Source organism: Rosa chinensis, chromosome 6 (genome assembly GCF_002994745.2).
Source record: "Rosa chinensis cultivar Old Blush chromosome 6, RchiOBHm-V2, whole genome shotgun sequence".
NCBI lineage: Eukaryota > Viridiplantae > Streptophyta > Magnoliopsida > Rosales > Rosaceae > Rosa > Rosa chinensis.
In genome coordinates, this window is record NC_037093.1 from 67,659,061 (window position 1) to 67,684,741 (window position 25,681).

Below are 25,681 nucleotides of genomic sequence, written 5' to 3' on the forward strand. Positions count from 1 at the left end.
GCATGATCAAATATCCAACTCGATCTAGGTATTATATTTATCTTCAACACTTTTGGGAAAAAATGAGATTGGAATATACCACTAGATTTTGGGTTAGGTCTATCATCATATATATAAAGATGGAATGCGGTCCGGGAAGGGATGGGATATGATTGCTGGTTCAATTCAGCTAGTGCTGGGTTGTTCCGTGTTAGCAATCTAATTCGCAATCTGGTAAAAAAGATATTCTTCTTTTCCTGTCTGTTTCTGGAAGTCTACCAGAAACATGTATAAGTATAAGATCCTAGTTTAATTAATATGAGGAGATATGGGATATGGGACCTTACCATAACATATATGGATGCATGCATGAAGATCACCAAGTACAAGTGGTAAGCAGCTCTTCCAGCTTAGCTTATTGGATGATGACTCGAAAAGTACCCCTAGCTACTCCTTCAGTATCTGAGGCTGCACTTAATTTTTATTAATACAGTCAATGTGAAGTTATAGCTTATGGGGTTTAGCTTAAGGTAACCCAGCTCATGTATTTCGGTATGTGATAAGTTACAGGAAGAATCACTGATTTTTGTTCACACCCAAGTTGGGAATGCAGCATGATCGATCTTATATATGAAAGCTTGAAGGGTTGAACTTAAGCTATGGCAAATTTCCCAAAGCTAAAACCACAAGAACAGGACCACTTGCGCATATCAAAAGAGAAGACTTGCTAACTTAGTCTGCACGACATACGTACACTTTCATCTTCACTGTTTGAAATATTAATTCGTTTATTTTAGGTGCAACCTCAATAATAAATTTTTCACTCTTTTATCTTTATTGTTTTTCTCATTTTTTATTCTTGCTCTGCACTTCAAAAGTATCTCATACTAAAATGTCAAACATATATCTCACCGTCAGGGTTGTTCTTGGGCCTAGGGGAACTAGGCCCAGGCCTAAAGCCTTCAATTTTGTGGGCCTCAAAAATAACATAATATTTCCCAGCCCAAGAAAAAAAAAGACGCGAATAAAAGAAACGAAAATAGCTCAGGCAAGTAAGGACTGAAGCGAATAACCTAGGGCCCAACCCAAAAAAGTAATTAATATAAGTTAGAAAAGAAAGTTAATCATATGTGCCGTAGGGGGCAGCCCAAAAGAAAAAAAAAATAAGAAGAAGAAGAAGACTGCAGAAAAACTTTTAAAAAAAAAAATATGAAAAAGAGAATAAAAAGATGCTTAGCATTTATTCATTCCACTAGGTCCGATGCCCGAAGACTGTAAAAAGTTTATTTAGAATTTGAAAAAGAAGACAATAAAAATATTGATATAATTTGGGTACTTGGATTGAGTGATTGACTCTTGAACAAGGCTTGGCTTGATCGCATAATTTGTAAGTTGAAATTCATCAAATCTTACCTTTGGCCTACTATTTCATAAGAGAGATTGAGTGGTTTGGCTATGATATTTATTGAAAATGATATTATTGGAAAACTTGATTATGTAACCTTGATTAGTACATTTGCATCTAAAAATGCAAGACAAGTCATATTTTAGTGATACTTTGAAATTGAAATATTGTTTTCTTCTTCTCTAGTAAAATTTTGAGCATTTGGTACTGTACTATCAAATTTTAATTTTAAGTATTTCTTTAAGCCTCAAAATTTCTTTTGCCTTGAGCCTCTAAATTAACAGAGTCAGCCTTGCTCACAGTTCAATCTCTTAAATAATGCAAATGTTAAAAAACAAGGAATTTCATTATGTATTATGGAAGGGAAAATTTTATTGACTATTAATTGACACTACTCTTGAAATGTCTCATGCAGTTTGTTGGAATTCGAAAGAGTCTTGGAGATACTTTTATCTTGTTACTTAAGGAACATATTCTAGTGAGTTGATGAACTTATTGAACTAGATTCTAATATTTCCATTGGTTGTGTGAAGTTACATTGTTTCTACTACTTTCTCCCCATTCCAATTATTGTGTTCAAAATATTTTTCATAGTAAAAACTTATGTTTCATTATTCTGTGATTAGCATCAGAAACAAGATGAATTGTAAGATGTGATTATTAGTGTAATTTTGAATCAGTCTCTCTATAGTTCTTGGACACCTAGTACACCTAATGGGCCCAAACCATCATTGAGCTGACCCAAGTTGTGAGCCCCATAAATATTTAAGGAGTTAAAAAATTGAATAGTTTGATATTTGATTTGTAATCTCGATAAATATTAAGAATACTTAGGAAATGTTTCTGAATTTTTAAAGAAGTGAAATCTTCAATTTAAAGGTTCGATAATAAAGTACGCGAAGCGACGAGTTTGTGAGAATTTTAGGGAAATTTTTCGGACACCTGAGCTACTTATTGTGATTTTCTAAAGTTTTAGAATTTTAGGAAATTACTCGAAAGTTGTTTATCGAGAAAGAGTTGGATGGACTATAATTGTAATGGTTGGTTGTGTTGAGCGTTTATCTGGGAAGCAGGAATGAATGTTTTGATTTGGTTATATAGAATGTGGATACGAGTGTGTACGGCAGGTCTTGAATGTATGGGTTTGACGTTTAATGTGAATGGCTAGGCATGGTCAGTTCCTTTAATTGTTAAGTTGGAGTCACCGGAAAGAATTAAGTGGTGATGGAACTAAAACTTGGTCTATTGAAGTAGACGTACTGGTCATTGAGAATGAAAATAAAATGGAAGTATTTATATGTACCGGGCCATGACAAGTTGAATAAGTTCACCAAGTTAGTATTCATGTTTGGTCATCGAAAATTTGAGACTTCGTATATTACTTCTTTTGGATTATAAGGTTAACAAATTGAAATGGTCGTGAAATTAAGTAAAATGGGTGTCCATAGTACATTAAGGGACATTTTATAGTTTCGAAACTAAGTTGGTTTTTCCTTGGGATATTTTGGTCCAGTGAGATAGATTTGGTTAAATTAGTATAATTGATTGACAAGTAGTATTAGTATTTGAATATTGTTGGGTTATGACTCCAGTTACCCTGGAACGTGAAATGTGGTGGTGTTGGCCTACGAAAAACGAATGGAGCTAAAGCTGTGATATTCCAGGTAAAGGATTCTGGACTCACCTTAGTTAGTAATTTTTAAGCATGTATTTTAAGGAAATTATTGATGAATGGAAAATGTAATTTGATTTTTCTATGAGTTATTGTTTGATGACCTAAGAGTGAGAGGAGCATAGCGATTTCCTTGGGCTTCTATCCCTTAAACCTCCGGAGGGACTGTATGGTCTAAAGAGTGTCTGACATCCTTTGAGATGTGGCACTGCTTCTAGGTGATACGGTGTAAGTAGACACTCTCGCTACACCTTGTTGGTGTAAATGATCTAAATCGTGGTAAGGTTGTAGTTGACATAGCGATCAGTCATCAGGTTTGTTTTATTCTTCTGGGCCCTACTACATTTTTATAAACGAACAATGTTTGTGGTTTCGAACATGTTCATTGATATGCATCGTTTTTCACTTACTTTGCTGGCACCCATAAATTGTTTTTACACCTAGCTGGGGTAGAGTCTTATTGGGCAGTGAGGACGAAAACTCACCCTTACAACAGTTTGTGGATGCAGGTACTGTGTATGAAGACAAAACAACTGGACGATGCTAAACGTGGCTTACTTACCTTTTACTTCAAATCATGTCACAATGGAATTTGCTCCATTTGAAAGGTTTCTTTATTTTCTTTTTAGTCTATCATGGTTTACCTGATGAGTTTATTTCCGATTTGTTCTTAAGTCCTCTTTTGTAAAATAATCAAACTTTTGGTTTTAAACCGGACTATTATTCTTTGAAGGCCCTTTCCTAAGTTTGAAGAGTTCAAAATTGTTTTAAAATGATATTCCACTAAATAATCAGTTTTCACCTCATTTAAAATAAATGCTCCCGCTCAAATTTTGAAATGGATTTATTAAAATATTTTAAATTCTTTTCTTTTTGCCTTGCGGGTTCTTAGGATTTGAGTTAGCTCAGGTTCTAAGTATTCGCAGCACTGTAATGCACTTGATTTGATGAGGTGCATATTGGGGCGTTACACAAGTAGCATGGTTTCTTTATTTTGTTCGAAACACAGCATTGAAGAGTTTACTATAGCCCATATAACACTTCCCGCGAAGTATCTTTCACTATAAGCATTAGGTTAAAACCTCAGAAGCTCCACTTTCCACCAAATGCTTTACTTTCCTGATTCAGAAGACGAAGCATTTTAAACACATATACTGAAGCAACCGCCTAATTTTTCTTCAGCAAATGGTTGTATTTTTTCCCCAATTTTCCATTATAATTTCAAACGCATTAATTTCATGTGCTAATTTCACCCATCAACAACATAAACCAGTTGGAAAGGTTTACAGGAAAAGAAAGCCCAACATTCCCGCTCAAGAGAAGCACTTTGTGATCCTTGTTTCAGCGACTTGCTTGTTAATTGGGATATTGAGTTCTAAAGTAGAGTGTTGGAAATAATTTTAATTTAGAATATAATTATGTTGAGTTATGGTGAAAATAATGGTGAGAGTTAATGGCTTCATAAGTTACAAGAGTTAGACAGCTTTAAGGTTATTGTAACGGTCTAATACTTTTGTCCGCTATAATAGTCATATTATGGCATTGTCTAGTTTAGGCCTAAATAAGTAGGCTAGTCTAGTTGACTAAGGTGTGTAGAAGAGTAATTTGTAGAAGTATTATCAGGATACTTTATTACCAGGTAATTTGAGAGTCTCCTCCACATTCCTCTCATCAAGACACCATCAAATCTTTCTCATCGTTCGCAATCAGCACTGAAGCCAACACACTCGACGCCATCATACTCTTGTAGAAACAATTTTTGACCGTATCTAAAAGATCGAGTCTGGGGCTCTGATATCACTTTGTTGGATATCAGCCGAAGGTAAATATTGAAAATTAATTTTAGTAGGGATATATATATATATATATATATATATATATATATATATACAGATCCTATCCAGAGCGGAGCTCCGCTTTGAAATTAACGTGTGAAGTTCGAGTTTTGGGTCACTTTTCGGTCTCATATCCATATCTCGACCGTTCAGTTTTTAGGTGCTAGTGTATAGATCATCTCTGCAAATTTTCAGCCAAACTGATGATCGTTAAGGTATCTAACTCGCTTAAACCAATGGACGGACTGAATCTGTCAACCTGAACCGTACTAGCTTTAAGGCAATTATCAATGCCTTAACGATCATCATTTTGGCTGAAAATTTGCAGAGACGATCTATACACTAATACCTAAAAACTGAATGGTTGAGATGTAGATACGCGACCGAAAAGTGACCCAAAACTAGAACTTCATACGTTGATTTTCAAAGCGGAGCTCCGCTCTGGATAGGATCTGTATATATATATATATATATATATATATATGGTGCATGAATGACACACAATATGACAGATCTACAGCCCAAAGACATACACACAGCTTCCTACCCAAAATAAGGTTTTCAATATTTTCACGTCTGCTGATATCCAACATAGAAGATTTTGTATTGTATTTGTACGTACATGTTTAGAAAGAAAAAAGAAATCACGACTTTGTAGGATGATCTAAAGGTAGAATTTAGAGAATCAGAACGATCTCACTTCCATTATTTTGTTCATTCTTCCATCTGTATATATCCTATCTATGTCTTACTTTATGGGGGACTACGCACTTATGCATATCGCATTTTTTTTTTTGGGTACGTGCAAGTACAACCATGCATGCTGGATAAGTAGATTAGATATTGAGAGATTAAAAGAAAATCACAATCATACAGCTTACTGCTGATCATCAACCTGAAACGTCATGTTGTAAACTTCAAACACTAACTGTAATGATCAACAGAAAAATATACATATCTTATCAGATTGACAATGCATGTAAACATTACCCACCCAACTGTAGCGATAGCAATCACAAACTATGACTCGCAGACTTTGCAGTTTGCTTCGGTCTTTGGATACCAAACTATATAAGCTCGCCCAACTAGATTAATTTCATGTACTGCTTGAGCAGTCACATGAATAAGTAATCAAACAGGAACAGGGAGGCCAAATTAACTTAAATATTGCTTAACGTGATGAATTAGGGACCGAGACGGTAATGACCATCACCAATGTAGTGGCCATCCATATAGAGGGCTGCTGCATTCTGTGGATGCAACCCATCCATCACCATGAACTGCATGTCCTCCGATGGTTTCCAGTGCCTCTTCCTTTGATTTATGAACCAGTTGTTTATCTGCTTCTGATCCAAACCTGTTGACTCTGCCAATGCCACCTTCTCCGATTCCTGTATTATAGGTGAACATGCAAATTAACAGTCTGACAACAAAACCTACAATAACAAGCGATTGTTAAGGGTAGTCGAGTATAGTATGTACCGAAGGATATGGCCACTTGTAATGCAACTCCCACCAACTGAGAAGCTTCTGCCGGGCGTCTTTGGGCAATTTTCCTTTCTTCTTTTTCTTGGAAAGCTCTTGCTTGAGGCTACTCAAGTAACCACTGTACTTTCTTAACAGGTGGTTCTTAAGCTCTCTGTCTTCAGCTCTCGGATCAATCTCGGCTACTTCTGTTTCTCCACCGCTGTTGTTGTCTTGGTCCTCTTCAGATGAACCATTTCCGTCACACTTGTCCTCTGTGTATGTACATGTAATATGTAATCTTAGATTGGTTATCAAGAAGAGACTGGAAACTTGTGCAACAGAAAAAACATTAATTGGCCAATAATCTTGACAAATAAATCAGGCTACTATATCACATCTGCTACTTCTCAGATCACAAAAAACGGAGAAAATGCATGAGCAACTTCTGCTTGATCGGGTCGATACAGTTCTGAAACTAAACTAACTAATGCACCCACATATATTATTACTATCATTTATTTCTTAGCTTGGTCTGATTTAACTGGATATCTTTTAAACCAAGCTACTTAAGATGGGAGTCACTACATGTTTGTCAACATTTCACTCATATTACTGTTTATTTTATTTTATTTATTTATTTATATTCTAGTTGCCATAGCAATTCTCTCACACTTAAGAGGGTACATCCAAAACAAATGAAGACCGAAAGAGGGGCTAACTTAGAAAAGCATGCCAAAAGAGCAAGGATAAGATAAGAACGCATGAAATATGAGAAGGGTGTAAGATCAAGATAAATGTTATCAGAGTAAAGTAGAGATGGGCATAAAGAAGTCAGTTAATTAAAAGACTCAAAACAGTCTCAGAAGATCTCGGAAATTGGAATTCAATCCCAGTAAGTACTACATGTGCTATGCTCCTCATATAAGTTTCTCCCTCCAAGTAAAACCAGTAGAGGATGAATAATGGGAGAGGCCAGGCACCACTCTGACTACAAGAGCCCATGACATCAATTAGTTATTTTGTCGACCACGTATTATGAGTCGACCACGTATTATGAGGGCCTATGAAATTAATATGAAGACTGTACGTCTAATAAACAGACTCCATTACCAAATTACTAAGCAGTACGTGACTATTATCCAGCTAATAAGCAATCGCCTTCTGTGCTAGCCAGCGCGTAGATTAACTAGGCAACTGGATCACTCTACCAAATAATAATGGACAAGGTAGCAGAAGAAATAGAGTATAAAATCAAGAGAAAATCATATGCAAATGCAATGCAGGATTAAACCAGTTGAACACAATACCATTTGTGGTTAACAAAAGATAGTTTCCTCGTCAAATTGGCAAGAGATGTCGGTTTTTTTTTTTTTTCCTTTCTTTTTTCTTTTGTGGCATGAGATGTCAAATCTGGGACTTAGTCTAGCATGGACGCTAATAAATGAAGGGTGGTATTAATTCTCAAATTAATGCTGACATGTCCGTACTAGCTTTCTGCTAGCTACAAGGTGCGGCTGATTTAAACAGCATCTTATGTTATTTATTACATTATTGTTTCTATAGGGATGCAAGGTCTTGTTTATTCATAGGTTTTGAAAAAAAAAAAAAAAAAAGCAGACCAAAAGAAAGTTATTGTTAAAAAAAAAAAAAATTTTAAAATACAAAGCACTAGTTTTTGCATAACCAGTGAGGAATAGGATTATGAACTCGGGAATGAAAGACATGGATTTTTTTTATTTTGGCAAAAAGGGAATGGGAATGAAAACAATGATTATGCTATTTCCATCTCTAGGCTAACATGGCATTTGTAAATCCCACAAACCTACATAAACAAAACCCTAATAAGAGAAATAAGAATGATCGAGAATTTGTCAGACACTGGTTCCGTGAATCTAACCATGATCATCTATAATTCTATATGGGATGTAGTACTGTAGTAGTACTACTCGATCCAAGTGCGTTTGTCTTAACCTGCTAACCTGCTACTCCTTTCTTTCCCAATGTGGACATATAAATATTCTAATGAAATCTTATAATATATAATTAAGCAGAGGATTAATTAAGCCTAAATTAATCACACTATTGAGCTCGTGATTACGTACGGTATGTGTATGTTAATTAAGCCTCTCGTGAAAAGGGTAGGTGTACTGGTTGCTGATGCTTCTTCGATCTTCATCTTCTTCCTCTTCGTAATTTGCCCTTCAACATCAGGAATGCAAATACCATTATTCGAAATCTGGGTCAAAGTTGTGTTCAAATCTCAACACCAGACTTGACAACAAGTCGTCGCTGAACGAGAGATCTCTGACAGGTTTAGTTTACGGTTCTCAAGGAAGACAAAACAACAGTTGGACTAGATTAACTAGACTACCATTCCAAGAATCAAGAACAAGCAAACCAAAATCTGATCGAGAATGATTAAGGTTAATTGTTTGATCTAATCTAATGATTAATTAAGTACTTAATTACCTAGTGCAGAGGCCGAGAAGATGCGCAGAGGAGTAGTGTTGCTGTTATTGCCAAGCATGTTAAGCTGAGTTTCAATCTTCCTCATGAAATCCATTGCTTCTTGTATGGGCCTTGTTAGTTCCTCCCGATACTTAACCAGCATATCATAGTAAGCTTCCTGTTTAACCAAGTTTTAATCATCCAAATTTTAATCGAGGTAAGAAGAGGGAATTTAAAAAAAAAACATTGGATCATAATCACCATGAACTGATCGAGTTCGGGGTCTTTTGAAGAAGCATCTCTCGAACTGACTGAAGATCGCTGTCGTGCTTCAAACTCTTGGCGCGCAGCTGAGAGACGAGCCACAACTTCAGAAGGAGCTCCCACCTAAATTCAATCGATAATACAGCCAGTAAGAGGAAAAAAAATAGATAACTAACAGAAGCTTTAGAACTAGCTAGAGTCATGTAGCTAGTGTTATATACCCTTTGGCAATCCATGTAAGCTTGCAAGAGGTTAGAGTAGTGAGGGTGAGCGATGATCTTAGCTTTGATGGCCTCTACTTCATTCTCGTTTTCTATGTGCTGCTGCTGCTGAACCGGTATCTGATCATTGTGCCCTCTTGACAATATTAATGAAGGAGGAGGAAACTGAGGATGATGAAATTTGTGGTGGTGGTGATGAGCATGCTGGGAAGTACTACCGGCTGCTTCGGTCTTCACGGTTGGTTGTGTTGACGGAAAACACTCACCACCGCTTGATTGAAGATGAAAGGTGTTGATCTGCTGATTATGATCACCTGCAGCAGCAGCAGCAGCTCTACCATAGTTGCCTCCAAGATTTGGAGAAGCGTAGAGGAAATTTCCTCTAGGAGTGCCTTGATTCTCATGATCCATTTCATTACTATTATTGTATTCCTCCATTTCCAACTCGACGACCTACAACTGATTGTTTCAGCTATAATTTAAGCACCGAAAACCCTAAGCAAACTAAATTAAGAACTGATGAAAGGAAGAAATTGAAACCCTAAGTTCCTAAGCATGGCCTGCAGGTATTGTTCAAGGGAAATGGGAACTAATATTTATGGCCAATTAAAGCATGGAGTGCTGGAGGTGAAACTAATTAAGCAAGAATAAGGGCATGTTATAACCGTCAATGAATTCGGTTTGACATGTTGATGAGGCGGAGGATCAAGACGAAGGGGCGGAGCTGGAAGGCGTGGCCGGTCGAACCGGCAGCGGCACCGTTTCTGGGGGTGGAGACGTGGCTGAAAAAGAGTCTAGTTTTCTTTGTCGCGAGAAAAAGAAGTATTTTGAAAATGGTGGAAAGCTAGCTATGACGCTCGCTATAGAAGACCTAGCGATAAGGCAAGACAATAGATTAGATTATATTAAAGAGATTTTTCTTCCATATCTCTCTTCCCTCTCAGTGTATGATTTTAACCTTTGTTTCACGGACCTTTCAATTTTGCTGGCTTTTTTATTTTTAAATTCAATATGTTATCCCTTTCTCTTTCTCTTTTTTTCCTGTATAAAGATATTCCGACACGTTTTTTTGCCTTTTTTATAAAGAAGATCAAAGAATTTCACTTATACCCTCATGCTTGAACTTAGGACCTGGTTTTTTAACTTTCTTACTCCTCGGTATCATTTACATTAGAGCTACTCGCCTGAGAATACTTTTTTTAGGGACAAAATAGACAAATGAACTCTGACTACCGAGAATAAATAGACAGTTTTAAGTTGTTATAATTTCTGTCTTTTAATTAAATATATGTGATTAAGATTCAACTGTATCTCATATTTTCTTAGGTGAGCAAAATTGTTATATATATCAACTCCTTTTTATCAGAATAAAAGTACGGTAAAAATGTCTTTCCCTTCTCCAAAAAAGCTACAATTTTTTATGTCTGATTTACTGGAAGGCAAGACAAGCCCTGTTGCTCCCTCCAAGAAGGTAAAAATGCATGAATTCCCTACCAAGCTTAATGCAAAATCTCTGGGATTAGTGGAGACACCAGATGGTATGTTAGTGCCTGCTGAGGTAATGATGCCTAAACCTATACAAGTATAGCTTCCTGATGGAAAGAAGAAGAGAGGTCGGCCACTGGGATCCAAGAACAAAAATCCTTCTAAAGCAAAGAAAGTTTATGCTGAAGATGTCCTGAGTGTTCTGTATTCAGGTAAGCCTCAGAGCCCTAGTTTAAAGGGCAAGGATAAGATATAGGGTTTTTCTTTTATGTTTAGCCTATAAACTATGTAAATGTTTGGCATAGTTATAGGCTCGCTTTTAATAAGTGAGTGATAGGTTCAAATATAGCTAGTCTATCCTATGCATCATTATGGCTCCTCCATGAATCTTTGTTCTGGCCATTATTATGTGTCAACGGGCAGGTATGTAATGACATTCTTAGCATGCGTTTTTTATCAATGAAATTTTCATTAGTTCAAAAAAAAAAAAAAATACAATTGTTTTTTTCTATCTCTTTATTATCAACAATTAAAAATATACACAAATTATATATGAGTCGAACTCATAACCTCAAATTTACCAAAGAGAGATGTTTTTTTTTTTTAATAGGAATTGATTGCATTAGTAATCAAACCATGAAAACAGGCCAGAGTCTAACAGAATTTACATAAGAAATTCCGGGACAAACCGGGTAACTTATCTAAGGCACAACTAAACTCATTAAAGTCTAAAAAGATAGAAAAACAGCAAGCCTAACCTAAACAAGAATAATCTCGCTCTCTAAGAAAAATATATTCATCTAGTCTAATCTGTCAATCACGCAATTATGGTACAAATATCAACTAGAAACGTCTTATAAAAGCCTATAGAAATCACCCATACTTCAAAACGCTTGAGTCCAGAATGTCTAAAAGCTTAGAGAACTTAAGAAAGGGCTAATCCCTCCCCCATAGGGTGGGAATCAACACCTTCCTCAGTCTCCTTAGTAACCAACAACCTCGGCAACATGTTGCTCCTCGGGCCCTTCTTGAAGATCTGCCGTATATAGTCTAATTTGAGCTCCTTACAAACAGGCCCAATCAAAGCCAGCAGCCCATTGAAATCAGTCCCAAACCCAACAATATCCACTGGCCCAGTATCCAGCCCAGTCAAACTATCGGTCAATCCTAGTACAAAACTAGGGTTTCCCGCCGATGTTTCCGGCATCCCTTTCTGCTCGCAGCCCTTCGCCGCACTCCACTCCAGGACTGGTAAATCAATCCTAGCAAACTCTAGATCTGGCCCAGACACCTCCGGCGCTACAGCAGACCCACCTGCCGCCTCCACAGATCGCTGCACAGTCGCGACATCATAGTCCGATGACACCAGCCGTCCAGACTCCGACTTGATCTGCCAACCCATAGCCACAATCTCCTTTCCGTCATGCATGCCATTACCGGAGTAGCCATCACCCAGCAGATTGGGGCAAACCAGCCACCAGCCGCATCTAGACCACCATGCATGCAATCATGGATCTGCAGACTGCCAAAGCCGCTGACAACAATCTCATATCCTAACCACCAAGCATGCCATGCCATCACGACCTTACCCCCATCTGGATCAACAGGAGCTGAGGATAGATCGAAGCCATCGATAGCAGCAACGATACCAGTGTTACCTCTATCAAATGGAGAAGCAGCGTAAGCAAGGTAAGCAAAATGAGGATCGCAAAAGCCACCCAGTGCTAGTAGGAGCCACCACGCAAGGTCATGACTCAACCTTCTATGAAACCCCAAGGAGAAGACCACGCCTTCATCTCGGAGAAAACTGACCGCACCGCTAAGAGGAAACCCTAGAAGAGAGTTCGAGAGAGAGTGCATATTGATTTTTTTTCAAATTAATGTTGAGAGATGTTATTAGACCAAATAATACTAAATAGAAAAAGGGTGAGGCTATTGCCACCCTACAATTTTCTTTGTTCACCCTACTTGCTCATTACACCCTACAATTTAATTACAATTATTAGATTTACTTATCCAACCCATTTCTCTTTCTAAGAATATCCTCCATCATATAAAAAAAATTTTGTTTAACGAAAATTTCTCATTTAATTTATATCAATTAAAAAGACGTCCTAAAATATATTAAAATTTCCTTATAAAATCATAATTTGATTTACTTCTATTTTTTTATTTTTTCCATTCAGTTTCAATGTTCGTTTATTTCAATCCATATTAAAAAATTAGTAAGTGCTACTATGAGCAATGAAAAAAATATTGATTTTTTTTTCGTGTTTTAAATTTTTTACTTTCGGTGTTTCTAAAAGTATTATAAAGATTTTGATGAAGTTAACACTAATGGTTTTGTGAATTGAATAACAAATTAACGATGTGGACGCAACAAAAAGATAAAAAAGAAAACTGTAATAAATTGAAATTTGGATGGAGAAGGTGAAGATTAACGTTATCAGAATTTTGTATTTAATTAGTTATGTATTTAGTTTTCCTTAAAGATTTAAATTTTAGAAAATTAGTGTACTTATTAGTCATTTTGCATTTGGGTAATATAGTCTTTCAATAATTCAAATATTTGTAGGGTGAACAAAGAAAATGGTAGGGTGGCAATAGCCGCACCCATAGAAAAATTGGGGTTAATTAAATTATTTTTAAAGAGTTTTCACTTATTGAAAATTGTCAATGTAATTTTCTTAATTCGATTGAACTAAAAATAAACTTGTTGTATTGCGAAGAGACGTGAGATTTAATTTGTACAGCGGTCATCACAACTTTGGCGATCCCTGGAGACTCTATAGTACTTGAATTGGTATCTATTGTTGCATTGGTAGAGTGGGGAGCTTCGTCTAGGCATGGCCTTGTTTTTCTAGGGTTATACGAGAACAGCTATAGATTTGGTGAACATGGTTAATGGGGTTAATTGGCCAGGGGCCTCCAACCAAGTTGTAGGTGTTGCGGAATTGGCTGGGGTTTAATTTTGGGACATGATGAAAAGACCTAGAGAGTTTTTTACTTCATTGCGATGCAGTATCGATTAATTTAGGATTGAGGAGCATGCCTTATTCTGGATGGATCATTGTTAACAAAATCTTGTTTATAATAAAACTATTTAAGCTCCCACCTCTTTTGCTGTCTCCATTTGGGTTAGGTCATTATGTGTCTTATATTATTAGGAACAGTTTATTTCTTGTAAGAAATTTACATTCCTTTTTATTCAAGTGAGAAAAAAAGGATAGCTGAACTTTATTGCTGAGTGCACAATGTACTATTGAACTGAACCACATGGTGTGTTGGTCGAACAGCCTAGTATGGAACCCCCAGGTCTAGCGTTCGAATCCTAACTCCATCTTGTGGCTAGCAGATTTGAGGGATCCTTTGGGTTCGTGCGTCTGCGGTGCAGTGGATTAGTCTGGCTTTACCTGGCTTTCGTCGCAATATCGGTGCAAGTGTTCTGGCGCTGAGATATCACTGCATAGGTGTGTAAGTTACTAACAGCTAACTACCTGATAAAAAAAAATGTACTATTGAACTAAAAATTGTAGTTTTTGATTTAAATCTCTACTTGATTCGATTATAACTTTTAAGTTCTATTTTCTACCAATAATGAAGAAATAGGGTTTAACTCGATCAGAAGAAAATAGTCGCGTACACTGCCAGTACATACCTTTGCTTAGATCCAACAGGCACACCCCCAAAAAGAAAATTATGGACACACCTGTCGCTAATTAGATGTAGCCCCCTCAATCTCGTCTCATTAACCTATGCACACTAATGACAGGTGGAATTTAAGGATAAGAATGACTAATTAATTTGGTAAGATCAAATGTTTTACTTAGCTAAATTTACTGTTTTCCAAATGGTAAGATCACACCCCCAATAATTAATTGGTGATTATAATACTTATCATTGGCTTATTACATGTTCATCGCTCCACCATATGATAAATCAGGTACACATTTTAGAATTTTATAGCATTAGTATCTCTGCTTGTAGAAGACCAAAATAGAGGTATTTGACCCAGATTACTACAGAGTTGAATGATATGAACATGGAACTGTATCCTTCTGTTTATTCCAAGAAGATGAAACCAGTCTCGTCCAGTTAAAAATATCAGCAGTTTGCTATCTCTGCTTCCAAATCGACATGTCTTAAAAAGAATTTATAATGAAAAGACATTTGATTGACTCGTTGTCGCAAAACTATCAATTATAGTATCAAGCATAAACTAAAAGAGAAGGAATTTTAACTTTCTCAAACTACCGAAAATAAGCAATATATGTCCACCATTTATTGCTTCTTCTGTTTATCCTTGCTGATTGCTTATTTCCGAAAGTAAAAGTAACCATATCCCTCAAAAACAAGCTCATTGAAGGATCTCATACGCTGTTTTGTGGACTGTAAACAATAACTTACCCTTTGCTGGAGTAAATTAACCGGGTAACCGGTAAAATAGAGACCTGGTGTGGTGCAATGTATGGGACGAAAGTAATGTTCAGTTTGAATTGCAGGAAAAGCACGTGTGTACAATATGACTGACTGAATGACGCATGCATCAAAGTACAGAATCAAGTTACCTAAATTAACGCGCGCATTATTTTATCATTGAGAGAGAGAAGAGGGATGGCTCAGCGAGCACTGCAAGAGATTGGGGTAAAGAGTGAGGAAATAATATGCAACAATTATTATAACCTCCTCGCATTAGATAAGAATAGGTGAGGATTTCACGGTGATCGCAATTAATTAGAACATCATGCGACATCTAATTCCTCGAGGGAGGGAGAGCAGAGGTATGGCTGGTGACGACGACCACCGATCGATCTGAGCTGCACGACGCACGCAGCCAGAGAATTTAAAGCCAAACTGAGACTGAGACTGAGAGAGAGAGAGAGAGAGAGAGAGAGACCCTACTGCCACTGGGGACTAGATTTTTCTATTAGGTTAGAATACCCCCGAAAGATGCGCGCTACTAGTACTTGGGGGCCATGTCCACCTGTCTTTCTTTTCTTCTCTCTTCCCAGATAACTCTGAATGCTGGATTGGACGTCTCACCCAGACAGAGAGAGACTGTACTACTGGTACACCAGTATCAGGGTGCTTGCTGTACTGTGAGTACCACTACTTACTGTTTCACTGTTACTGTTCACACTCACCCACTATTGCTCCTTCCTTCTTCCCCAGGCACTCAGGCTGCAGTGCTCGCACTTTCATATACTCGGTCGCTCCCAAACAATATTGACCAAATATGCAGCTAGCTTATTCTTCATTTTTATTTCTTCTTTCTACACATTCATAGTCGGCACATCTTTCTACACATTCATAGTCGGCACAGAGTCACAGACTCCTCTGATAATAGTCATAATACCTAAACAGACTTCGTCGTGTTTCTTTACCTTCGCGTAAAAGTAAAGTAATTCCCCTGCAGAATGTATGGAACCCAAGTTAGAGCTTAGACACAGTCTTATAATTAAGTCCAAACTCCAAAGGAAAATTTCAGATAGATTATTTATTATAGATTAGTAACCGCACTGTTTAATTAAGATATCAAATCAGTTGTGTCGTGGCAAGCTGTCGTCCTAAAACAAATTAATGCACCATTACATTTCTCTTTTCATCTCTTTTTGGACTCTAGCATTACAAGATTAGGGGTTGGGTTAACTGTTAAGTACTTAATAATAATATTAGAGTATTATATAAGATTCATGATTTCATTCCAGGTTGGGTTGGGTTGGGTTAAGTACTTCAGTCTAAGATTAGATTATACCAAATTAGATTAGCATTTGCATTTGCTGTACAGTACGTTCACCTGTCTATTATTGGTGCCTGCCTTTTTCCCATCACATCGCCATCTTCTCATCATCATATGAATGAGCTGTTCCTGTCAACTCACTCACAAGTTTGAATCGCAGGGATCCACACGTATATATATAATCAACAACAATTCTCTTTCAGTTTTAAAAAAAATAATTACAATGAAACAAAAAGTTCTCTTTTCTATTTAAATAAGGAGAGTTTTTAAATAGATTTCAATCCTTTTTTTTTTTGAGTACTTTAAATTTGTCTTTTTCTAAGAATTTTTTATTTAAAATAAAATAATGAGTGTAAATTAGCGTAAAATAAAGAATATAATTATCCAAAAATAAAAAAGTAAACGAATAATCTCTTTAATTATTGCACATAATGAATTTATTTATATTAGACTTAGACAAACTAGTAGGGTACGGAAATTACAGATCAAAACCCTACAAAAAATATAAAAGTTATCCAGAAGCATGATTTCAACACGCACAAATTAATGACATTTCATACAAGTTCTTAAGCTTGGTTCATAATACACCACAATAAAATCCAAACCCTATACCCTTCATTAGGATATCGTTCTTAATCTAGTCAGAATTAGATACACCACAAATAAATATAGGGAAAAAAAGAAAGAATATAAGGAAACCTCGTGAGACATTGGGAAGTTTAATATACTTCCTTAATCAACCAATCAAACTTTCTGTAGAGCATCCAAAGAGATAATGCACACTAGTTTGGTTGAGATTCCAAATTAACAAGCTGTACGTGGAAAGATATTGTCCACTTAAGTTTGATTAGTGGTACCTATCTGGGATAATTAGTCCCCACCCAGCTGCTTAGCACAATGTGTTTAACAAAGCACAGTAAACACAATTATCATTTGCTTTATTAGCTAGCTAGAAAGCTAAGCAAATTATTCCACTTTTGTTTGCCTCTAATTACAATTATGAAGGTAAAGATCGGTTGAGGAGTCGCAAGCAAAGTGAGTCAATAAAAGTTCTGTCTTTTTGTTCAAGGGTAAAGATCATATTCAGATGGCTGTTTCAATCGCACAGTTACGAGCACTAACACTAGGCTAGAATTGAGCTTATTTGACTACATGTTAGGAATAAAGTATTAATTGTCTGATTAAAATCATTAAATTAAGCTTCTAAGAGTCGGATTTGATAGATGTCAAGAGGGAATGAAAATTAGCGTAAACATAAAGACTTAAATGTTGAATAATTTAAAGAAACGGATCATGTTTTCATGTGTCTTTATGCCATGGAACGAATCAACTTCCAATCTTTTTCAATCTATTTAATTCCAATATAATCTTGCATTCTATTGCTGATTGGCATGAATCTGGTGGTAAATGGACCTTTTCCTTTCTGGAGCAACTTTCTATGTGTGCATAGGCTATTAGGAACCCTTTCCAGAACGAACTTTTTATTTTAAAATTTAGAAATTGACAGTAAAAGATCAAATATTAATTTTAACAGTTAAAAGCTTACTTTAATCACCAAAAGTTAAGTATTAATACATGCGCAAGTGATAACTAGTTAATCTGCTTACATAATTAAAACTGCAGTGGGATCTAAGCATATGCGGTCAATACCAAAGCCCTAACATTTTCACAAAACCAATTCTAATTGTTTCGACAATTTTTCTGTGTCTCGGGAACTCCGAGTTATTTATAAGTTTTAAGTAGTTTACATTGATTAATTAAGTAGTTTAATCCACCAATTGAGTTTCTAGTTGGATCAGAAGAATATTGGTGGTTTCATAATAATTTATATGATGCTAACAAAAAACAAAAACGGACGGAAAAGCCAAAGCAGTGAAGCAATCAATGAAGAGGAGATCTATTGATCTAAAATGTACAAAATCTTGCTGAGCACTCAAGTCAACTGATATGATCCTGAATAGCACCAGCTGGCCTAAGGTCTGTAGCTAATTCTTGTTTAATATGAGGTTAGCTGCAATCAAAAGTAAATTACCATTTGCTGAGTAGGAACAGCATGTAAGACAACTTGATTACATTCATGGGATTTCATGCTATAAAGGGTAGAATGATTTTTTTTTTTTAAGGGCTATTAATTATAATTTATGTACGTAAGCAGGGGTAGAGTACGTACTAGTAGGGCTGGGACTAGTAGTTGTTTGATTGATCACTTCAGAGAAAAAATATACCAGTAGACTGAAGACCAATCAAAAGATGAACAGAATGTTAACACAGTTTTCCAAAGAAAAACAGTGAAAAAACTGTAGAATTCATTTACTATAAAAAAGTAAAAACACTTTAGTAGGTATATTTTTCAAAGAGTCTAGAACAAAAATTTTTACTTTAGGATATTCAAACTCCAGAACCCAAAATAATTAGATTATAATTTGTTTGTGGTATACTCTGTCCAAGATGCTAATCTAACCATCCCAAACTCTGAAAGTTATACCTAACGCTTTCGAAACTGGGATAACTGGGTGTTGGTTAATGACAGACAGGACGAGTGTATCGAGCGGGGTTCTTTCTCACTCACTCACACACCCACTCACTACTGAGATCAGAGAGTTTGGTGGGTGCAACATGGGGCCTGCAAACGCTGTCGTTTAGGAGAAGGCGCGCGAAAACAGCGCGGGAGTTGTTTCCCGATGCACTAGTGTATCGGAGACATCATAGCAGCTCTGCTTCTGTCCCACTTTCCCTTCTCAGCAACTCCACCAGTCCGTTTTTCTTTCAATTTTCTTTCTCATCTCTCAATTTATTGAGAAGAGAAAAGAAGTAGTTTTCTGTAAACTTTCTGATACGTCTGCGACCCACCCAGCACCCCCATCATATCAAACGTTAACTCTACTGATGCTGACCACCATATCTCAGAGTGTGATCTCTTCCGATCTGACCTCATATACAGCATGGGGTAAAACCGTAAAAGTATTGGCAATCTTAGACTTGAGTATTTGAAATTGGGTTAAGGTGACGTTATGGATGTAAAAATATGTTGAACGCTATTAGAGTTTCCGGCTTTCCGCTCCACTCATGTATTCCCAAATGTTGGGGTATTTTAAGAAAAATCTCTGTGCTATAACATTCAACGGCAATCTTTCCAAAATATGATATATACATGCTCAAAACTCAGGAGTCAACTAAAATAGATAATAGGCTAAAAGTTATGAATGATTTACTTAGTGTGAGGTGATATTCGCCGTTATTTTAAGATTCAAAATAGTCTACTTCAATCTCAATTCAAATTACTCATAATACTTTCTTTCCTTTTAGATAAATTTTCAAATAGATTATAAATATAATCAAATGACGTTACGTCTGACATGATTTATGTTTTAATTTCCTCTACAAAATTAGTAGCTGGCAAACAGAGTTTGTGTGATTGGACCAAAATTAACTCACATTGTCACACCAAGGAAACATGCATAGTTATTCGCCGAGATTATGTTAGGGCATAAGAACAGCGGTGAATGTGCGCCACGGAAAGTCTTGCTGTGCACCCATGTGGGATATGGGGTCGGAAGTAACCAGGTATTTAGGGACAGGGATGGGACTGTGTTTGGGTCCTATTATCAACATAATCATACAAATGGAGAGAAAATAAAAGGAAACTTCAAGTCTCCAACTACAACAGGTAGTCATAGTCATAGCCTCATAGTCTAGTAGTACTGGCAGTTGCAGATGGTGGGAGTCTATCAGAATGATGTGATTGTGGTGGGACATTTCTTTCCTAAAAGGCATTTTGGGTTTGGGCCCTTGATGATAATTTGGACTCCCAAATCATGTAGGGATCAGTCTTTAAATTATATATACCAAGTTTAATGTAATCCGTTTGATGTTGATCCGACGCTTTCATTCTTTGTATCTATTTGTGGAGGACCATGGTGGGCTTGGCCCATATTAGTCTAATATCACATCTTTATTTCAATTATCAGAAATTACAAACCCATATACATGCAACCATTGTTTTCTTCGTATAGAGCCTGGTAAAGAACGTCAGACAAATTTGAGAATGTGAAAGATGAGCAGCAGAGTTATAGAGCAATGGAAACCTCAAATGGAGAGTCATCACCCTTGTCAACAACAAATGTCTTCAGAACTTTCTTGGAGGGGGTAGCAATCTCTACACTGTATGTTCCATGGAAGCCTCTAAACGTGAACTGTCCCTGTTCATCAATGTGCCCATGAGCATGAGATAGCCACTCTTGCTTAAGTTCCAAGTAACGCTTTCCAGCTTCGTTGATGTCGCCTTCGGCATTCACTAGATGGGAGTTTTCACGACTCATGAACAGCTCCCAGAAACCCCACAGGACTATGCCTTCTACTGAAGGATTGGCAAATGCTTCCCTAAGCATCACTTCCAAGTCATCTGCACGAACACATTCATTGCTCGATGACACATCAAGTTCTGTGAACCAGATTGGAAGGCCAAGGATACCCAATTTATCAAGAGCGGAACAAACAATTGGACCTACTGGACTATCTATATGTCCTTGAATTCCAATCCCACCAACAGGGGCACCTTGTAGTTGCAAATCAAGGATCTGTTCAATGTACTTTTCTGGTGCTGATCTGGTATCACATCCATCCTCGACATGATAATCATTCACAAATAGGAGTGCAGATGGATCCAATTGGTTTGCCATCTTGAACATGTTGGCTCGGATATCTTTACCCAATTTGTCTTGATAGAATGAACCATGCAGCATCTCATTATTGACATCATAGTGCCTGAACTTCCCTTTGTAGCGGGTGACGAGGTCTGTTACTCGACTTTGGACAGCAGTTGCCAAGTCATTTTGGCTCAATGAACGGATCCATTGCTGGACCGTGTCCACCACTTCCCAATAGATACAATGGCCACGCATATCTATGTTGTGACTCTTGCACAAGTCCACCATCTCATCGGCATCCTTGTAATTGAAATTTCCCTTCTGAGGTTCAGTCCAATACCACTTCAGTTCATTTCCAAATACAGACCAGTTAAAGTTTTTCACGAAGAAATCAACAAAATCTTCATTGTCAATGTTTGTTCTGCTTATGCATGTCCCAAATGGAAAACTGTTTTGTGATTGTTTAATTTTCACGAAGCTGCCATATGCACTGCTCCAGTCTAATCCTGAAAATTTCAGGACAACATCGCGCTTACGGATCTGCATTGAAACAAACAATTGATCAATCAGAAGAAATTAAGGAAAATCCAATTTGAATCGTCTATATTATGAGACAAATTTAATGATGCTTGTAATAATGTCATGTTTGCCAATAATTAATTGCCGCCTATAAAAACAAATGAGCTAACAACCCATTTACCTTCTCAGTCTGCCTCTTCAAGTATCTAAATCTTGCTTGTCTGTCAACAGGAAATATCTGAAGTCCAGCAACCATTAAGTCTACACCTGAAGCAGGGCCTTGGATATACACCATAACTTTGGATGGCTGCTTCTCAATTCTAAAGGAACCACCAATTTCATGCCATCTGTTGTCCCCCACCTCAGCTTGCCCTCCGTTCACCCACTGATTGTCCACACCGAGTGCAACGTTCACATTTTGTGGACCAGTTGCTCCAGCGCCAATCCGAACCCAAGCAGATACTTGATATGTCAAAAAGAGTTTCAATTTGTCACCAATCATCTGAGCAGGACCCATCCAAGTCTGTGTGCGCTTGGTTACAAGGATGAAGCGACCACTTAAAGGTTCATGAGCGCCAAGGCTATCTCTCGCCATTGGAGGAAGTATATGCGGTGAACCAGTTCCCACACTCAAAGTGCAATTACCAAGAGGAAACCACCCATTGGTGCCATTACTTAGATTACTGTTCTCAATTATATTTACTCCAAAAGCAGGATTCTACAAAAACAAAAACATATATTTAACGTTTATGTACTAAGCATTCAGCTCCAAGAAAACATGCTCAGACAATACCAAAAAAAAAAGAAAATTTAGTTATCCCACTAACCTCAATATCTGGTGGAAAAGAAGGAGGGACTTTCTGTGCATGCTTGACAACGAAACTGTTGACAAGAATATCAGTTCCTGCTGGTGGACCTTCTAAATAAACGACTACTTTGGATGGGGATCCGTTTAAAAGGAATTTCCCCTTCAACTGTGCCCAATCCTTGTCCGTTGCCTGTACACTTTAGATCATACAAACTTCCAGTAAGGGAAGGGATATGTTTTGTAATCTGACAAGTAAAATTTGACATAGATAACAAAACAGTTCTATAGTTATTGGAGGAACAAATATATCAGAATTTGATCAAAGAGAAATATAGAGAAAGAGAATTACTTAGAAATGCCAATATACTGTTCACGACCATTTGGTGACTGCACCCATAAGGTAGCCCGTACATCAGAACTCGTGACATTGTTACCAAATATCCGGACAACAGCAGTGGCCTCGTAAGCTAGCTTTCGTTGCACTCTTCCAGTAATATCCTGCTGAATGCCATTCCAGCTCTGTGTGCGTTCTGTTGCAGCAGCAAAAACTTTTCCAGATTGAGGGACGATTTTCCCATCTCCCATCGAGCCGTGTAGGACTACCTTGCAGCCTCTTCCAGTCCAATTAGTCAAGCCATCCTCAAATTTTGGGTTTAGGACTATATCTTCATCTCCATCACTGGCATTTCCGTGCTGGATATGAGGAGAAATTAGAAAGGATGATGAACATTCCAAAATCAATCATTAACTAGCAGAAATTAGATATGAGGTAGGCAAAACCAAAAAAAAATCAGACGAAAGAAACTGTTGCTTATCAATAAAACTACATAACAGTAGCTGAAACTTCTTGCTTATGGCTACACTTTTACTCTTATATTATCATACAATAAACCAAAGTCATTCAAAGGGACACTAAAAGGGATTAGAAGTAGTACCCGCCGTCCCTTTGGATTGGAACAAGAGATCACTACAGATTGTATAAGCAAGTCAATTCCAGGAGAAGGCCCTTCCAAGTAAAACACAACCTTATCAGGCATTGTTGACAGTGAAAATTTGCCTTCCAACTTTTCCCATTTCCCATTTGATACAGAACTTCTGCTAAAAGGTAATTACAACTGTTAAAAACAAGTTCGTTCTTTGATAAAGAACCAAAATCCAGTAATAGAACAAAAACACCTTTACCTCCCAACTAACGAATACTTAGTTTCTGAACCCTGGCATTCCATTTTCAATGTTGCCAGGACATCAACACATCCCACGAGAGGTCCGGAAACCCCAACAGAAGCCGAAACCAAGTAAGTCAAACCAGGGGACACCCTCCCAGTGATATCCTGCTCCAATCCTTGCCAGCATTCTTTCCGATTAGTAACAACTGCATAATTGCCACCCGAATTTGCTTGTGGGTGGCCAGAATCAGCTGAAACTACATATCCCTCACAGCAATTGGGGTGCCAAGAGTGCAGCCCTCCACAGAAATCATGGTTCACTATGATATTGGTACCATGACTACTACTTGAATTAACCATATCCTGTTTCACAATCTGTATACAAAAGCACAAGTTTAATCTTGGAGAATTCAACTCAAGTTAGTTGCTTTCTTAAAACCCCTCGTTATCATTTCAAGCTCTGAAAACCCCAGTAAGCAAACAAAAAAATCAAACACATCCAATTTTAGAATATGAAAAGAAAACTAAACCCAACGCCAAAGAAAGAACCAACCTGGTTATCGTCGGCGGCATTTTCAATCGTTTGGTTCTCCATGGCTTCTTCGGATCTCTAACCCAACACCAAAACCCACCCAAAAAAAAAAGAAAAAAAAAGGGTCTTCTAATTAATCAAAGAATACAAATAGACAACTACATTTTTGCTCAACAAGAAAGAAAAGAGAAGCCAATAAGTACCAGAGGATGGTTCTGCTTCTGCTTTTGCTTTTGCTTATGCTTAAGACGATTGCAGCACAAGGCTAAGAGAGTCCACATTTATAGACACCACCGGATACAAATATACATTCACCGGTGCCACTTAAAACCCCAACTGAATTTTACGAGTGAAGTACACGAAAAGCGCGGGGCCATCCCTCTGAGTCTCTAACCAATCAGCCTCTCTGAAACTCTTGTGAAACCTTAAAAGCAATTAACGACGTGGGCCAATATGATCGGAATGTTTGTTTTGTGTGGGAGTGGGGATTGGGGAATGACAAAGCTCTAAGTTTGTGTTTGTGTCTGTGTTTTGCTTTGTTTTGCAGATTGGTAATGCTTGAATTGGAATGGACGCTCTTCAAGTTCTGTTTATGATTCCTTGCTTTGTAGACTTTGATTGCAAGGCATATGATGTTATTGGATCCTTGGGGATTAGGTGAGACTGGGCTTTCATGGGTATCGGTACCTAGTATTTATAAGGTGCGAACCCAACTTTGAATTTTTTTGTCCAACGAAGAATGAGGAAAAGGGACCAGTCAAAGAAGAACTCTGTCGGTAAATTTCTTGGCAGTTGTTTCAGAAATGAGACCGTTTGGGCTTGTTCTCTCTCCATTGAGTACCCAAATTCAGAAACCAATGTTCTCTGGAGGAGTTCAGCCCAATTTCTCTTTCTTCTGTTTGTGAAAAGGTTGGGCCCAGTTGAATATTCAATGCTCCTCTACTATGAATCGTCCACAATATTGGACGAAGCCTACCTTCCCCTTCTTGAAATTAAATGTATAGAAAATTACACATAAGTGTCATTTTGAAACTTTATTTAGTCACAAAGCCACCTTTTTTTTTTTTGTACACATAAAGCCACTTAAAGCTACAAAAACAGCTGTTTTGTATTTTTTATGTCCATTTTGCTCCTAGGCCCAAAACATATCAAAATCTCTATCTCGAAATGAGATTCCACGCCTGAAGACGACGATGAAGAAGCTCCGATTGGATCAAAATCTCTCTCTCTCTCTCTCTCTCTCTCTCTCTCTCTCTCTCTCTCTCTCTCTCTCTCTCTCTCTCTCTCTCTCTCTCAGTGAGATTCCAATGATCCAAAGACGACGACGACGACGACGAAGAAGCTCCAATCCGACACGGGTGGCGAACTGAGATCTCTCTAATTCTCTACTCGTCTCAAAAACCGAAAGCACGCATTCTCTGTGAACTCGACCTCGTCCTCATACTTCGACAGTGAAATTTCATGCGAGTCGAGGAGATGGCCGGCGTTTACTGC

At 37.4% G+C, this 25,681-nt stretch overlaps 2 protein-coding genes across 2 annotated transcripts; both read right to left on the bottom strand.

Moving 5' to 3' along the window:
- Positions 1 to 5,734: 5,734 nt before the first annotated feature.
- LOC112168798 (homeobox protein knotted-1-like 2) lies at positions 5,735 to 10,203 on the bottom strand. Its single transcript, XM_024305718.2, has 6 exons — positions 9,957 to 10,203; positions 9,292 to 9,744; positions 9,068 to 9,193; positions 8,828 to 8,984; positions 6,374 to 6,630; positions 5,735 to 6,282 (listed from the first exon to the last, which is right to left on the bottom strand). Exons 2-6 carry the CDS (start codon positions 9,727 to 9,729, stop codon positions 6,076 to 6,078), a joined length of 1,185 nt encoding a protein of 394 aa, XP_024161486.1. The 5' UTR covers positions 9,730 to 9,744; positions 9,957 to 10,203; the 3' UTR covers positions 5,735 to 6,075.
- Positions 10,204 to 20,449: 10,246 nt separating this feature from the next.
- On the bottom strand, positions 20,450 to 24,848 carry LOC112172446 (endo-1,4-beta-xylanase 1). The gene is made up of 8 exons (XM_024309789.2): positions 24,391 to 24,848; positions 24,209 to 24,265; positions 23,672 to 24,030; positions 23,425 to 23,584; positions 22,839 to 23,182; positions 22,509 to 22,686; positions 21,863 to 22,399; positions 20,450 to 21,702 (listed from the first exon to the last, which is right to left on the bottom strand). Exons 1-8 carry the CDS (start codon positions 24,466 to 24,468, stop codon positions 20,584 to 20,586), a joined length of 2,832 nt encoding a protein of 943 aa, XP_024165557.1. The 5' UTR covers positions 24,469 to 24,848; the 3' UTR covers positions 20,450 to 20,583.
- Between the last annotated feature and the right edge of the window lie 833 nt (positions 24,849 to 25,681).